Source organism: Bombus huntii, chromosome 1 (assembly GCF_024542735.1).
Source record: "Bombus huntii isolate Logan2020A chromosome 1, iyBomHunt1.1, whole genome shotgun sequence".
Taxonomy (NCBI): Eukaryota; Metazoa; Arthropoda; class Insecta; order Hymenoptera; family Apidae; genus Bombus; species Bombus huntii.
Window position 1 is genome coordinate 21,172,994 of NC_066238.1, and position 17,824 is coordinate 21,190,817.

A 17,824-nucleotide genomic window follows, 5' to 3' on the forward strand; every position below is an offset into this window, starting at 1 on the left:
TTTTATCCGTATAACATCGAATCTAGTGGCAAAGATGGTACCAGTATTTCTTGGTAATGTTTATCGTTAATTCATATATTTCAATAATATTCGTTTATTATTGCTACAAATCGTTTAAAGTGTTCGGACACTTAACACGTTTACTACGGCGTTCACTTTTTTAAAAGACTATCGTATTTCGCGGTACAGGACAAATAGGCTACATAATGCACTTTCGTATTTGGCGATACGGGGCAACAGTGACCCGTAGCAATTTCGATCGAATGACCATATTGTCCTTTCCGTAATTCCGCACTTCTTTCGACATATGTTTCGTATTGCACTTCCATATTTGACAGACTTATGAAATATACTACAATATAATAGTGGCCATCTGTTGATAACGAGGAGCGTTGTTCCATTCTTAGCGGTACGTGACAAATAAGCCTCGTACAACAAATCGTTACAATCGTTAAATTTTTCGCACTAATTGGGCGATTTATGATTTACAACTGTATTATGTTACTTTACCCTGCGAAGACTCAGTTAATTTTTGTATCGTTGATAAATGTTGAAAAATGAAGGAAATAGTAGCCACGCAAATAGGAAAAGTTTAATGAAGAAGGGGCTACCCAGAAGGAAAGTTCGTTACGGAGCCTATATGTCCTATACCGCAGTGAACATGTTAATGGACAATCGAGTAGACTAGAGTCTAGTGACTAGAGCCTAGTAACTAAAGTTTAGTTTCTGGTTGATATGAGTACTTTAGTTGATATTATTTGTCAATTAATATTTTTAACATTTTCGTCTAATATTTTTTTAGTTTTTTCTCGTTTTTTCTCTTTTTTTTTAAAAGTTAGTTTGAAGACACCGAATAATGGTTTAAACTTGTTTCTATATATGCCAACATAGTGATTTTCCAACGATTTCCAGTAATTTTGCAGTGAGAGGATTAAAGGATAAACTATTCTTTTGTAAGAAAGTATTTTCAGTGTGTACTCATTCCATTTTTCTTTCGAAATAGAGAGAGGAAGGGAGAGAGAGAGAGAGAGAGAGAGAGACAGAGAGAGACACAAGAAGGTAAAAGCAAACAGACAACTTGTTGACATTTTGCTGATATTTGAGGTTTTCCATCGATTCGATAAAGATTGAGGTTGCTTGTTGAAAGTTTCCGCGAAATATGACGCGCTAGGTTGAATTGAGGACCAGCCAGTCGTACACTTGTTCCAATCGAAATTGAATCTTTTTCCAACGAGTGAAACTAAATTGAAAGTGACTAGATCGGAAATTGAAAGCATTTTGGTCGATTCGAACGAATTTAGACCGATTTAAACGTATTTGAACCGAGTGAACCGAGTTTGAGTTGGTTTGCATCGATTGCAAATGGAAATGACGACTGTTGTCAAACCATTCCGAATCTCAAACAAATCAATCGAATAGAGAATCAATCGAAATTCGATTGAACAAATCCGTCTAAAATCAATTTAATCGAACAAATCACTTCAAATCAAGAAGAATCAAGACAAGCTTGTTAGTCCTAAACCTACCTTAACACGTTAAATGGAGAATATTTCGATTTACGAAGTCGATTCCTATATTCCGCATTGAAAAATATTAAAAACAACATTTTTCACTTGGTTTTCCTTAAAAAGTGACTACAACACACGTCAGATTTCTGAGAAAAAAAAAAGTATTGTCCACGCGTATCGACATCGTCACTGAAGAGCTTCTTCCACTTCGATACACATATCGACATCATACTAAATGTATTAACTGTGTTAACATACAGTGCCGTGAATAATTATAAGCCCAAGCCCATTTTTAGATTTTTCATAATATTAAAACAAAAATTGGCAAAGTCTTTTATATAATTTCATATTGTCATATAAAACTGGAGATACGACATGTACAATTTTTCTTCTTTAGAAATCTGTAGAAAATTAAACGTTTTCTTAAAATTACGTTTTCGGCTATGAAAAAATATAAACTTGATGTTAACTTTGTTACGTTCTCATTCAATATTTAGTGGATTTCTCTTTATTTTCTATTACTTCTGTTATCTATTAACTTATTTAAAGCTTCGTTTTGAATAACCGGCCATACTTGTTAGAATCCCCCACAGGTTCTCGATAGGATTCAGGTCAAGACTCAATACTGGCCATGGTAATAATTCTATTCCAAAATCTGGGCAACAATTTTTTGTAGTGGCGGCTGTATAAATGGAAGCATTGTATTGTTGAAAAATTATCTCCTTGTTTGCTATTTCGGTTATGAAATTTCGTCATGAGATAACTCTTGATATTCTATAGCGTTCGATCGACCTGTTACAAAAACAATTTCATTGAACATATCCAGACATGATCAGTGGTTTCTTGCAGACATTGAAGAAATAATGAAGAAAGGATGAACAATGTGTTTGAGTCTATAATCACTCGCAGCACTGTAAATCATTTCTAAAATAATTCAATCCGATTCAAACCGATTCAATCCGATTCAAACCGATTCAAACCGATTCAAACCGATTCAAACCGATTCAAACCGATTCAAACCGATTCAAACCGATTAGAGGCGACTCAAGATCAATCAAAACTAAAAAGATATCGCGTTATCGAAATATTCGATTCGTTTAAGTGTGTGACTAGCTTTAGTTTTCGAGATTGCCTGCCATCGAAAAATCCCGTCAGACGCTTTTCTCTGAAATGGTGCTTCTGTTACTGTCCCTCCTCTGCAACGTACGTTGGTGTCTTTGGGTACGGACAGGTGGTTCCCTGTCGCTACCAACTCTTCTCAGACTGGTGTCTCTTTCGATACGAGCGTTTTTCGGTGCCACTGGACCACGAATATTTGTGTAGACCACGTAAACGGCTAGGATCCCGACCACGAACATCGCCACACCGACGCCGCTTACCGTGCCAACCTATATCGTTATATCATATAATCAATAACAATTTCATTCTTTTATCTTAATTGTCACAATCTATCGGAATATTATTCTACGATATCCCATAATTTGTGTCTGATTTCTCATTAGGGAAACTTGCAATTTAATTACCTACAATAAGACTTGTATACAAGGCTATATATTAGGTCGACGATAGACATATGCCATTATAGGTGTCCATTTTCTATTACGCGTCTATTTGGAATTACGTTACTTAGGTCGAAATAACTTCAAAGTAACTAGCTTCGCTTATACGAATATAAGCCTGAAGTCAAGCCACTTGTATTCAAGTAAATAAAACTCAATTTAGATTAGTCAAATTCAAGTTACTTGACTGATCAGAACGAGGCTTGGCTCATTAACATGCACAGTCATCTGCCGAGTGTGAAAAATTTGAGCAACGACTGCACGAATAATGAAACCCTAAATAAGAATTGCAGAACAACTGGTGTAGGTTAATAACTGAACAAATGACTAACCATGGTCCACCACTCGGTGTTATCTATCTCAGAAACGAGAACCTGAGCAGTCTCGTCGTCGTTCTCGTGCAACATTTTAATCTCCTTCGGTGTGGTAGCACAGCCAGTCTTCATCCCTTTTTCCTTACTGATCAACTTCTTGAACGCTTTAGGCATTTCATCCTCATCATCCTCGTTATCGTCATCCTTATCATCATCCTTTTCATCATCGTCGTCTTTGTCGTCATCGTTGTCATCGTCGTCGCCCCAATGTAATTTTACCTTGTTCTTGCTGACGACGATCGTGCCTATTGTCTGTAGATCCGAGGCCTTTACTTTCATCGATAGCTCGAGAGAAGCAGCACTTGATTGCGATTCTTTCGCGTGACCCGCGATTACGTTCGACACAACGTTGTTCCAGTCGACGGCGTTTACCTGGCTCTTGCACTTCTTCTTCTTGCTACAAGCAAGTCAAACGGTTCATTCAGAACGACAAAGCGTTCAGGTTAGATTGCTTTTGAGATATTGTTGATACAAAGTGGAAAAAGATAGGTTTGGAATATCAACTTTTCAATTTGTCAATTATAATAAAAAATTATTATAATTAAGTTATTAATATATATATATAATTTATCATTAATTAATTATAAATAGACGTCGATAGATCTCCGTATAACGAACGGAAATAATTTCTGTCGTGGTATTCGTAGCACGTCGTTGAAATTTCTCTAATTAACGCTTGATTCGATCAAACTCGATAATTATCCTGCCGACTAATTAATCTAATTATACGTTGTTCCATATACGATAGATCTTGTTTTTACAAGAGAATGAAAAAGGAATTGATAAAATAAACTTTGACAAGCTACCTAACGCTTGAATCGTGTTTCAAGATTATCAAATTGATCTTAATTTATACCGATTTGCATTCCATGAAAATTGCTCTGTAAAATGAGCAAATTGATGGATACGATAATGATTAATACGTTATCGGTTAAATTCGACATTAAGATCAAACTCTGATACTTTAATTTTGCTCTAAATATAGCGAAAGATTTAAATACAAGTTTTAGATTAGAATGCTTACACCAATGTTATTATTAATATGTTGTATTTGTATTTATACATTGTATACTACTGACGAAAAATGTGGGATCTTCACGTATTTCATAATATCGAAATTTCGGAAAAAAGTTAGGTGAGAATGTTATGTTGTTTTTCATCAAGGATCTATCGAAATAAAAAAAATTACTATTGGTGTCTCATCAATTTCGAATCAGCTGTATTGTATTAATCTCTATAGACAATGTTATAGAAAATCCTAAGTAATATTTAATACTTTAATCGTAAATAATATGTATCATTTATTGATCATTGTCGTTCATACATGACTCGTAAAATTAATAATCGTAAATAACAGGTACCGCTTATTAATGATAGTTGTTCATAAATATGTGACTGATAAAAACGAGCGTCTGTTTGAATTTTGAATCGACCGACTACGTAACGACGTTTCCACTGTTGAAGATGTAAAGTATAAGCATATTTTGATTATCTTGGCTGGCTTTTTGCTTCTTACATAATTAGATGCTGCGAATTTATGCCATGGGTGACTGTGTATTTTGCAATTTTTTCACGGGAACAGACGATTAACAAGTAATCAAATGGTCATGCTCACCACAGCGTGTCTAACGCTTTCGCATACACCTTTATCGCGTCCTCAAGCCATCTAACTTCCCTCAGTTCCTCCGAGTCGTATTTCCCGCTATCTTTGCTCGACCACCATTTCGACTTCTCTACCCTTGCTTCTAATCCTGGGAATTCGTTCCTAAAAAGAAAAGAAAAGTTCACGGAATTTTTCTACCATATATTTTTATGTATTTTCATATAAAATCTACGTATACGTATATTATAATACATGCAATTATATATTATAATACGTACTGTTAGATTGAGTAATAAGTTCACTCACGAGTTCCTAAAAGAGCACGTTATTATAATTTTCACATAAGATCTACCGAGTCCTCTTTAGTATTATTATTTCTTTATTAACGTACATATATCTACCATTAAAAAATTCAGAGACGTATATTTTATATTTTTACATTCTTCAAATATTTTTATAGCATTCTTCTAAAGGCTACAAAAACTCACCAGTGAAATGTGAACGAATTTATTGCTCAACCCAACATATAAATTTGGGTATAGTAGGTTAATATATAGATTTAGATATACATATGTTCAATATATATTTACACTGTTATTATCTGTTTAACAAATACAAAATTCGAAGCAATTGTAATTATAAGCACCTCTTATATATATAATTATGTTTGTAATTATAATTTCATATAATTTCTTAAATATAATATAAGAAATATAGAGTAATATACATATATGAGAAATGCTTATAATTATAATTTCTTCGAATTTTTTATTTGTTCTATTTGAAAAATTGTTTATATGAAAGTTGTCTGATTTCATGAGAGGAACTTAATAGAATATTTCTGTATACATGTGTGTGTATATTATAGAATATTTGGATACATCATTCTTTATGGGGCCACATTTTAAAATGGGCCTTCAAATGTATAAATGGGGCCCTGTTTGGATATTTGGTATATTTGACTTGTTACATACAGAGATTTTAATATCAACATGTTCCTCGTGTTTAATAGGATTGTATATTTCCTAGAATTTTTATTATGCATTTTAAGATCTAATCATATAAAGTATACTTATATGTTTTTTTCCAGAATCGAGTTAAATTTCCTTTTTGTAGAAGTTTCTGACAGGTATGAGTGAATGATTAATAGCAATGATTAAATTACGGAAACGCTAATTTAACATATAACGATCTTAATAACGAAAATCAGAATAAGATTATTAAATTACGATTATATGTCCTTGATTACCAGCGTAAATTAGACTTTATGTTCTGGAAGATCTTCATGGAATATCCCGTTTTTTATGAGTGCATTATTTAGATTAAATCTGTGAAAATTAAATGCAACATCTCACGTATATATAGTCATTGTTATTTCTAATATCTTTATTATCGTGTAATTTTCATGACTCCAATAAAAACATATATATAAGCAATTACATCACGTCCTTGACAATCCGTCTTTGACTAAAAAACAACTCCCCTTCATTTTTCAATTATTATATCTTACCTCAATATTACTCTATATTTCTTATATTATATTTAAGAAATTATATGAAATTATAATTATATATATATATATATACATAATTATACATACATAATTATATATATATAAGAAAATACAAAATGGGTGGCAGAATTTAATTGCTATTAAGGACACAGTAAATATATACGATGAGTCAATTGAAAACAGATTAAAGAGAAATAAAATGTAAATATAAAATACAATCGACCAGAACGACGTTTGAGTAATGATAGAATATAGCGGTAGAATTTGCAATTGTAACAGTCAATAATTAGGTGACAGAACGTCAGATAGGTAGGTGCTAATGAACTCGGTGTGGTCGCGTGCTGTTTGCTTGTATTTCTATTTCTATTAATCGCTGTCTATTATCCTGATATTATATGCAAAGGCTAATTGCACGATTAGGCTTATTTCCATGAATAACAGATTGCCGCTATAATGACGATACATTGAATGTAAAATGCGTCTCGGTGACACAATCTGTCGAATAGCGTGCGAACATAAGCGTAATTCATTCGATCGAAAAACAATTTTTATCTTTATTTTTATTTTATGTTAATTTTTAATTTGTTGCTTCGTTTCCTAAAAATTGTTTCCTCGTCCCTTCGGAACCTAGCACTAACGCTGATGCTTTATCGCGAGATAACAGATTATATGTACTAAAACTATAATACGCGAATAATTTTTTAGAGATAAGGAGCAATTACGCGTGTATTTTTTAATCTCATCTTGGTTGATTAGTCACTTCACTAATGTTCTAGCGCATACTGTAAAAACGTGTGATAGTTGCTTTATTATGTTTTAGTTATTGCTGCATTATGCTTTAACTGCTGTATTAAAAATTATTATATAAGGGATGAATTATCGTGATAAATCTGATTAATATGGATAACGTAGTTATCATACACATATACTGTTCAAAATGCAAATACAACTAATAAATGTAAGCGTGTGAAACCGTAACGAAAAGAATATTAAACGAATTCTTGCAATCCTCTATCGTAGTTAGAATGTTAAGAAACAGAATTCAGTGATGCAGTTTGATTAAACAAAATTGCAAATGAATTGGTGCATTAACGCAGCATTGATTCCTGCTGGATGAAGATGCATTTTTAATTTTCACAATAAAAGAAAAAAAAAAAAAGAAAAAGAATCAGTGTAATCGTGGCAACAGGAAACTAACTCGTTGGAAGTTCGATCCGTACGGTAATTAATTTTTTGTCCCGCCTTTTTCTTCCTGAATCCAGCGACTGGTTACGTACACGATATTTACGATCACATTAATTATGCTTAACAGTAAACTCGTATGAAGTCTGCACAATCAACACGCGATCTGCTGAAGCTTTTTGTTACGTGCGTTTGTATGAGTCAGACGTCGACGCAGGATTTCCATTGTTGTGATGACACTTGGAGAGGAGAGAAAGGGAGAGAAAGAGAGAAAAAATATGCTATTGTATTAATAGGCGGAGTATTACGCAACAATAGATCAGCATGGCTACCGTTTGCTCACGAATGATCGTGAGTGAGAGATAAACTGTGATAGATCGATACGATCGGTAATTCTCGGGTTGAACTTATGCAACTTCGACATTTCTGAGTTACACAATTGACACGGTCGATACTTTGGAAGATCGCAAACGCCATTTAGATTAAATTAATTTCTAGGGTCGACGAACGTTTCTATGATCGTCAAAGTGGATTCGTAAAATTTGGTTTTAAATAATTTATACGATTAAGACGATCGTAAAAGGGAACGTTGTAAAATTTATAAATTAATTTATTTTATAGGGTCAATAGATTTTTTTATATTTGAAGATTTGAAAAATAAGTGTTTGACCATTTCAACTTTTGCAAATTATGCGGTTAATATAATCTACGTGTACCTGAGGAGAGACAGAATTTATGTAAAATAGTAAAATTTAAATTTTAGATCGACAGAATTTTCTGTGCTCCGAAATTTCAATAATTAAGAAACAAATTTTTCTCAAATTGGAAACTTGGTTTTCTTACATTTTTTTCATAGATGCTAGATACCAGACATCACTAGACATGGAATTCTGATGAATCGTCATGTCGCGTCGGTTAGATGAATCAGAGAGTCGATGAAGGTCCAGTCGAACAAATGACGCGTGGAAAGTCTAACGATTGTGGTGCACATTGTAACGTTCAGCGTGGAGAACGAACGTGATTTCTCTTTGTAAATATGCGAATTGAACGAGGATTTAAAGCGACGTTTACAGCAAAGAGCTTTTGGGCAACTGAAAGTGCGAGTTGATGGGCGTTAAGCCATTTATAATAAAATTGTGTAATCGAATTTCAATCAAGTAGAAACGATTTCCCGTTATATCAAATGAATTATGCATTGTGTACAAGAACGAATCTTCAATTCCAGTTTAATTTGTCTTTCAATGTGTTGGCAGCGTGAATCACTAATTGATAATCAAGTTCTATAAATACACTTAATTGTTTTCGACGATTCGAAATTAGCGGAATGGTTTCATTGGTTTCGACTGTAATTGTCAGACAAAAAATTATGTTCCTTTCGTTTCCTCTGTAATCGGATTTATCAAGGTAACGATTAAGATATTTTGGACTTTTAAGAATAATACGTAATACTCGGAAAATTATTTGACCTTAGATCTGATATATTGAAGATTTTAATTAACGATTTAATAGCATTAGTGATGAGTCAGCTTTCGATACAATCTTAATTACTATTTATTTATTTTCTTATTTATTTATTTATTTATAAGGTGTAACCATTAGAATGCATTTACAACGACATGTATTTATCGGATATAGCAACTTACAAAAAACAGAAAAGAGAAAAAGGTCAAAAATCAAAATTTTATACAATATAGATTAAAAGACGTTAATTGAAGAACAGTAAATTTAGATTCAAGATAACGAAGGGAAGAAGTCTACACGGTCCGAAGAACTATTAGCTAGAAGACAAATACGAGTTAGAAATGGAAATATTTAGATTTATAATCACAACGCCGAAATAGTAACGAAATGGTGCATTAAGATTGGTCGGTGCAAGAATATGCGAAAAGAACTGTTCGTTTGATCATTGATGATTTCATATGGCGAACTTAAATTGACGAGAAATCCATTAGATCAAGTAATTCTTGGTGAGCAATTATGAAACCCTCTGCTCATAGAGCATTGCAATCGACTGTGTTTACAATGCGAAAAAGACTTGTATTAAATTGTTTCGAGAAGCAAGACGTGTAATAAGATAAGGAAATCAGATGTGAGATGCATACTCGTGGCGGAATCTGATTAACGAGCAGTATAATAATTTAATTGTTGAAGCCTATGTGAAACAGAGGAATGGCGCATAACAAATCCTAAGATTCTTGAGGATGTGTTCCGGATTTTTTCAAAGTAGAGAGAGAAGGTTAGTTGAGAGTTATAATAAGCTCGAAGGTCATAGATGACTTGAATTGAAAATAGGTTTCAATTAGTGCGCAGGGGGAGGTAGAGGCACGTTTGATTACCTGGAGTCTTCTAGAAGCAGTATAGCGTTTGTCGAGTTGATGTGCTTCAGGTGTTCTTCGAGATGCCCTTCGCTGACGACCAGAACGGTCGCGTTCACCGGTTTGCTGAAGAATTCGTCTTGCGGCGTTCCAATATGCACGATGTGCGAGGTCAAGTCTGTTGCATATTCAAACTTTCGAATTTCCTAACTTGTGAATTATCAGAGGTGGAAATGTTAAAATTTAGCAATTATTTACAAAAGGATGCTCTCCACCGATCTCGATAGCCTTAAAATATCTTATTAAGGTGATCGTGCCGAACAATCTTTTCCTATGCGTATTACCATCGCGGTCTTAGTTATGTACTTTTAATACTATGTATTTCTTAGAATTTTTATTTGAATCAAGGCTAATTAGTAATAAATAGATATATTCCAAATTACAATTAGTAGATTCGTTGCTTCATGTTATAATTAATATTATCTAACCAGAAACATCTCTGTCATTATATCGGGAAATGCAGTTATTCTGCAGTAATGCTGTTTCGTACGTCTTGTCTTTCAGCAGAACACGTCACGTACATGTTAATAATTAGAGTCAGCAGATACGTGTGTATAAATGTCCCCCACACGTAACCTAGTGATAAACACGTCTTAGCATGTAAGTCATACACAAAAATATGTTTGGTAGTACGTATAAAGAATATTAATCTCAGCCAAACTATAACTTATTAATTTATCTATTTTTTATTTATATGAAATGCAATTAGTATCGATAAGATAAATTTAGCCTATATAAAGAGCGCAGTGAAGACTAAATGAAACTGGATTTAAATGAAATTTTTTATGAATATCCCGAAACCTAAGACTGAGCGATAGTAGCACACACGGGAAAAAATTGTTAGCGATGATGACTTTGACAATATATTTCAGGATCATCGAGATTGATGGGCCGCACCATTTCCTATTCTGTTTTTCCATTATATAATTTCTGAGTTTCTGAATTTTCAAATTGTTACATCCTGGAACATTTAGAATACTCTAATAGAATAGATGCTTCATACTATTATCTGTTCCACCGTGTCTACTATCGATTTCTCAATTCTACCACTCAATTCTATCGCAATTATTCTGATTTAATTTCATATAGCGATAATCCTGTCCTGATAAACTCAATAAATTGGCAATCTCACCGTCTTGATCGCCGTCATCGATCAAAACGCACAGACCCTTCCTAATGGCTGCTATTGTCAGTTTTTTAGCAATGTTTTGAGCATCATCCTCGCCATCTTCATCCGCGTTCACCACCAATGTGAACGACTTCCATTTCAGTTCTTCCACGACCTTCAAGGTGCCCTGAAACAGAAAATCGTGTCTGGTCAGCGATGATCTGAAATTCCTTTACAATGATCCATCTGCTTTCATTAATTTGCCACAGATCATAATTTGGAAGAATCACCATTTTTGTACGAGAATACTTTACCACTTCTCAATAATTCAATAACTCGGTAATACGAAATTTCAATACTTTTCACATTTATTCTATTTAAATCTTCGTTATTTCATAAGATTCGTATGAAATTTGCGAGAAATAACGATTAGAAAGCACGTGTTCGCGAGTAGGATTAAGTAACACGTAACCGCAATTTTATTTTCGCGTCGTTGAATTTGCAATTATGCGTGTATAATATATAATATATATGTAAATTCTATAGAATTTAGAACACCAACCGACGGTTTGACTTTCCCTGTGTTTACTGAGAGTTGGTCGAACGATATAAGTAAAGAAGGACGGGCATTTAGTACAGAGAATAAAACAGGATTTCGAGAAGCGAAGATTGAACAAAGAAGAAGAAAAACAAATTAAGAGTTAGAAGGGGAAAGAGAAAAGGGGTTGGAAGCGGACAGTTTTTGAGGAGATACGCAAGAAGACTTAGAAAATCGATTCTTGAGTTTCACGGATCGATCGCCTAATTTCCAAAAATATTACACCATTACATATATATATGTAGTATTGTGGTCGAGGGACCTGGGGGGCGTCGGGCGAATTATAAACAAGCGGTTGCGGAGCATGTGCGTGATGGGGCTAAGACAAAAGATATAAAGCTAAGATAAAAGACAAGGGGTTATTAGGGGACATAAACGAATTAACGGCAATATGAGTTGGGAAGCCAGAGAATGCAAATTGCGTTGTCGGAGAGAGTTGCAAATTAATTATTTAGTTGTCTTAATTATAATACGTTATCGTGATTAGTTCACGTTAAACAACCATCGTTTCCTGTTTAATCAACATCTGTTTAATCTATTTATTGTAAATAAACTAATTGTAGTAGCAAGATACTTTGCTCCGGCAGTAATTCGAAAGAGGTTCCGGGGCATCCCAGCTGAGCGTCGGGCGATCCACTGTGGGGTTTTAGTCGGTTTATTCCGACACTACTCCACCGCTTCCATAGAGCGGGAGGGGAGCTGTCCATGAGGATTTCCTCACGTATAGAAAAAAAGGAAGAAGTAGTAAGATACTACATATATATATGTAATGGTGCAATATTTTTGTATATATATGTATTTTGTATATACAGGGTGGTTGGTAACTGGTGGTACAAGCGGAAAGGGGGTGATTCTACGCGAAAAAAGAAGTCGAAAATATAGAATAAAAATTTTTCGTTTGAAGCTTTGTTTCCGAGAAAATCGGCTTTGAATTTTCGCTCGGTACGCGTGCGGTACGTTATAACGGATCTCACTGTAGATCGTTGTCTCGATGGAAAAATTAAAAAAAAAATAAAAAAATTTTTATACTATATTTTCGACTCCTTTTTTCGCGTAGAATCACCCCTTATCCGCTTGTACCACCAGTTACCAACCACCCTGTATATATATATATATATATATATATAGAGTAAGTCGCGTGAATTAACATTTACATGACCCCAGTTTACTATTATTTATTACTAGCCAAGTTTTCGAAAGCAAACTAACTACGTTTCTACTTCATTAAGAATACCATATCCTGATTTTACGAAGAAACTTCAAACATTTCCTAAATGTCATCTAACTGGAATTAATCCTCATGGAAAAGAACGCTGCGAACGACCCTGGATCTGGCTGATATTTATAGTTTAGCATCGCAAAGATACATGGAATGTAGCGTAGATTACGTGACGCAGCATCAATAGTAGTTACGCATTATCAGATATTTTAATTCATAATTAATGTAATAATTTAATATTTTTGCCTTTATTGGAAAAGATAGGATGTACGTGTTGTAATGGTCATGGACGTCATTGTATCAATTAATCTCGTTATGCGAAGGTTATTATAATAAGCAATTAGTCACCTGGACTAGATAAGAATCGGATTCCTTCATTAAATGATGAAGGTACGGAGAATTCGATTCTCGTCTCACGATGTGCGGCACTTTCAGCACTGACGTTATCTTGTGTACGGCTTCCGCATTTGTCGCAGTGTCTGGCCCGATAATTCCTACTCAACAAAGTAACACAACTTAGAACGAAGTATTGGGTTGGCAACTAAGTGATCGCGGATTTTGTCAATATCACCTAATAACACAATTACTTATTGCCAACGCAATAGAATTGCCTGCGCAGCTGTATTTCTATGTACAGTTATTTTTTAAAAACTCAATTTTATATGCATTTATGATGAAAATAAGCGATCCCTTTATGACTGTTTCATGTTAGGAAATTTAATGGCATCTTAAAAACCACTATAACTTATAGCTTTTGAAAAAATGAAAGAGCAACGTATGTTTTATAAATACGATGACATAAGAATGATAAATTTAGCTTCTTAGTCAATTGCTAAAGAAATTTGACGATCACAAAGTATGCTCCGTTTTTGCAAACAAATAATCAAATAAAAGGACAAATGCGAGGATCTTTAGACGTAGTTGTTTACAACGTTAATACGATTGAAAGAAAGAAAGAAAAAAAAAAAAGAAGGAATGTGAAACGTTATTGGTGATAAAACACAGGTATTTGAGTCACGATCGTAAATTCTTCGATCTCGGCTTCACGATTTCGCGACTAACCAAGCGACGAGCTATGTGTGCGCTTGAAGCAGCGCAAACAGAAGGGGATTGCAGCAATGGAAACGGGGGAATCGTGACACGTCGTACGAAACATCGTTCTTTGGCTAAGTATCAACTAGGAAAATCTCATGATCGATGTTCCAAGTTGTTGCGTTTACCTAAGTAGTAGGGCGGTTGCAAACAGCTCGTGTCTGCCCCCACGAGAGCCTTCATCGCTGCTTTCAGAGCGCCGGTTATGCTATCGCACGTGTCCACAACAGTCACTTCTGCAAAATAGTAGAAGCCATGCTTCAGTTATTCACCTTAACACGATTTCATTTCGTTGAGCTTTCACTCGACGCTATTCGATTGAGAAATTAAGTTAAGGAATGATCTTAATTAAAATGGCGGGTTCACGTTTACGGATAGAAGTTGTCAGACTTTCAGATTCTGGGTTTCAGGATTTGGAGATTGGATTCCAATTGGAGTTGGTCTCTGTTTGCTGTAGCATATTAAGCCTAATCGCGTTAAGCTATAATAGAATGTTATTCGTTTGAAAAATAAAGTTAGGGAATGTCTTGAAGGGCAAATATGGGGAAACTGAAGTTTCCGAGCTTTCTGATTTAACGTTTAGGATTTAGTGCTGGAATTTCAAGATTTCAGCCTTGTTTGCTTTAATATGTCAAACCTAATCGCGTTTAGCTTTTATAGAAGGCCATCCAACTGAGGCATTAAGTTATTTATATTAATGAGATGTTTAATTCTAGAATTCGACATTTCTATATCCAGAGGGTATTCTAAGAGTTTCAGGCTTTAGTCCTGCAGTTTTGCCCACTGTAACGCGACCGATTGTATTAAGTTTCCACATAAAGCTACATGAAAAATTAAATTAGGAAATATGCGCTTTCAACTTTCAAAAATTGGAACCCGTATACTTTGGAATTCATTCTCCTCGATAGAATTGAACTAACGATAACGATACGTTGAATTTTCACAGAATTTTGTCGACCTAAAAATTCAGCGATCATTAGTCCTGCAAAATCGGAGTTTCTCTGTTTTGGAACCCATTCGCTTGAATATTCGTTATCTGATAAATGTCCAAGGAGACTGGATAACGTTCCACGCAAAAGATAACAGGAAATCTCCGTTCTCTATGACTACAATCGCTCCGAGCAAAACTAAAGAATAGAAAGTCAAAAACCTGCGAAACAATTCATTCGAAACGATATTACCCAACACCGGAGACAACCAAGCTATTATACGATATATATTAACGTCTAATCTATTCTGCTCGGATAAGTATCAGGAATGTTTCCTTGACATCGTTTCTTTTTTCTCCTTTACGCTATTTCTTTTCTTATATCCTTTTGTTTCTTCGCTCAGCATCTTCTTCTGTCCCTGCTTATTACCCCGCGACGATAAAAAGACAAGATCACAAACGTATAATCGGTTTAATCATCGTGAAAATCTAAAGTCGAAATAATATTTCTCTTGTTTACCGATATCGTAGCCAGCTGTCTTGTTATTGTGAATCTCTGTGAGTAGCTTCGCCGCTTCGTACAGCAGTACACCTCTAGCGGATAGCTTCCTGCAGGACGCATCATCGTGGATGCTTGTCAGCAGCGAAATCTGCGCGTGATTTCCACATTCCGTACGCCCGCCACAGGTACACGCGTAAATAATGCCGATTATCATCAGCAAAGCTCTCATCTTCCCCATTCTAAATCCTCTCGTATCTCTTCTCTTCTCGCCTCTGCTCTTCTTTTTCCACTTTCCTTCCCTTTGCTACTTTTAAATCTCTCGTTACGTTGTATTCTAATCTTTCATTGTTTTACATTACGTTACATCTCTTCATCTTTGTCCTATTTCCTCTTTCAATATCTTCAACTCCCTGTTTCTTCCGACTTTTCTTAGATTCTCTTCCCTTCTTCTATATCTTCGTAATTTTAGATTTAGCTCGCAATAATTACAGAATATTGACGGACGAAACACTCGTACCGAATACACCGTAAAATCTTGCAGCGTGAACGATGTCTTTCTTCCTCTCTTTTTAATCGCTCTCTTTGTCGTCACTGAACTATGGTACGCGGCAAGAAACGACGCGGACGCGCAGAAAAATGACGGAACGTCAGTGCGAGGCTCTCGTTACGGGGGCGAAGATCGCTGGGAGCTAATCGCGACAGGGCAGCCGTAGCCTGTTCTTCAGCAGCTTCTCCTCGAACTGTGGACCTTGATAGTGAAAAACGGAAGCTTTATATAAGGAAGCCAATACGGTATGTATTAGGCGAATTTCTAGGGTTTTAGGCCCCAATAACCACGCGCCAGGTGTTCTCAAGACGACCTTGTTATTCCCTCTTCCTCTTTCAATCCTGCTATTATACGTATCAACCCTTCTTAACATCGTTCAATATGACAACTTCGAATATTTTGTATTTTCCTTCATTTTATTTCATTTATTTACTTTCGTTTAAATCGATCTTGGCAATATATAATCTTTTATGGCAATATATAATCTTCAACTGTTTGAAGATTGAATTTTTATTTGTTTTATAATAGAATGTTATGTAGAACGTTATATTAATACGTGTATACAGGCTGTGTCAATTCTATTGAATGTCTCAATTAAAATTACTACCAAAGAGAAAACAAAGCGATTAACATGTGGAGAAAAGTTTGTACGTACAATATCAAAGCACTATCATGTGACAATGAGAAAAGGATATACTTCGTATTGAAGATTGTTGACATTTCTTTATATGTCAATACTCGTTTCTTTTTTTTAACACGTCTCTGTAGAAGATACCCGGACGAGGTCAATGTATTTCACCAAGCTATTAATTTAACAAAAATTAGGAATTTATCTAGTTATTCGGCTTGAGTGAAACATCTCGTACTATATATTTTGTAATTGCTTGCTGTGTAGAATACATATTATTGATTATACGGAAGATCATGTTTAAAAAATTAGATTGGTTAAATTTTATTTTTTTCTTTACTTAAAACTGCGTCATTATATTTCATTGGTGTAACGGAACATTCGAAACCAAGAAACTACTCGTATTTTAAATTAATATTGGGCAAATCTATCTCGTAAATTATACAATTTTCTATTAACAGGCTACAATTTTCTTCTAAGCTTAATATATATTGGTTTCTTATTTTCTACATTTATTTCAGGACTCCTGCTTTACGTTCTATAAATACATTTTCTTGCGCCGTACAAGTAGAAATTACAATCGATTGTGTAGGTACTTTAATCTTTCATGACTACAGAAAGCACTGGTTACAAAGAGTTGAAACCTATTACGCGAAACTATTGCTTCACTGTTCCTTTCGTTCGAAGCCTGTTTCTTTATTACGTTACAGCGGAAAACTTCTACAACCCTCTTGCTTTGTTGTAGCAGCTTTACATAATGTGATGCACAATTTCGCCTGTGTACATAGAAAATATATCAAACTGAACAACGGAATATATATATTACACAGTCGATACGACAATTACAGATACAAAATGCCTCATTTAACATCTCGTCAACTATATATAATAGAATTAAATGCTTTCTTCATATGTATCTTTCCTCTCCGCCTTTCCATTACTATTATTCGTATGTGATCAAATTAAATACCCTTTTCAGCTATGCTTCTCTTCTACGTCTCTCCACCAATGATTTTCTTTTAGTTATTTATTTCTTATTTTAGAGCTATCTATTTTAACGTTCGTATATACTATCAGGTTCTATATTC

The 17,824-nt window shown here is 34.6% G+C and overlaps 3 protein-coding genes across 3 annotated transcripts in view; 1 reads left to right on the forward strand and 2 right to left on the reverse strand.

Moving 5' to 3' along the window:
* LOC126873164 (eukaryotic translation initiation factor 3 subunit A) overlaps positions 1 to 1,020 on the reverse strand; it is a 41,200-nt gene extending 40,180 nt beyond the window's left edge. Inside the window, exon 1 of the mRNA XM_050633893.1 lies at positions 868 to 1,020. Coding sequence (XP_050489850.1) covers positions 868 to 889 — 22 coding nt within the window. The 5' untranslated portion in view covers positions 890 to 1,020. The remainder of the gene's footprint in view (positions 1 to 867) is intronic.
* On the reverse strand, positions 867 to 16,297 carry LOC126874498 (uncharacterized). The gene is made up of 8 exons (XM_050636699.1): positions 15,580 to 16,297; positions 14,260 to 14,367; positions 13,388 to 13,533; positions 11,247 to 11,409; positions 10,076 to 10,232; positions 5,057 to 5,206; positions 3,400 to 3,838; positions 867 to 2,896 (listed from the first exon to the last, which is right to left on the reverse strand). Exons 1-8 carry the CDS (start codon positions 15,797 to 15,799, stop codon positions 2,660 to 2,662), a joined length of 1,620 nt encoding a protein of 539 aa, XP_050492656.1. The 5' UTR covers positions 15,800 to 16,297; the 3' UTR covers positions 867 to 2,659.
* LOC126874938 (growth hormone secretagogue receptor type 1) overlaps positions 16,222 to 17,824 on the forward strand; it is a 79,355-nt gene continuing 77,752 nt past the window's right edge. The window contains exon 1 of the mRNA XM_050638152.1: positions 16,222 to 16,353. The gene's annotated coding sequence lies outside the window, so the exon portion shown is untranslated. The remainder of the gene's footprint in view (positions 16,354 to 17,824) is intronic.

Excerpts from the sequence above, each read along its gene's own strand:
- LOC126874498 (XM_050636699.1), bottom strand. The coding sequence starts at position 15,799 with ATGGGGAAGATGAGAGCTTTGCTGATGATAATCGGCATTATTTACGCG. Across the intron at positions 11,410-13,387 it reads CCGATTCTTATCTAGTCCAG|GGCACCTTGAAGGTCGTGGA; the intron begins GTGACTAATTGC and ends TTTCTGTTTCAG. Across the intron at positions 10,233-11,246 it reads CGATGACGGCGATCAAGACG|ACTTGACCTCGCACATCGTG; the intron begins GTGAGATTGCCA and ends AATATGCAACAG.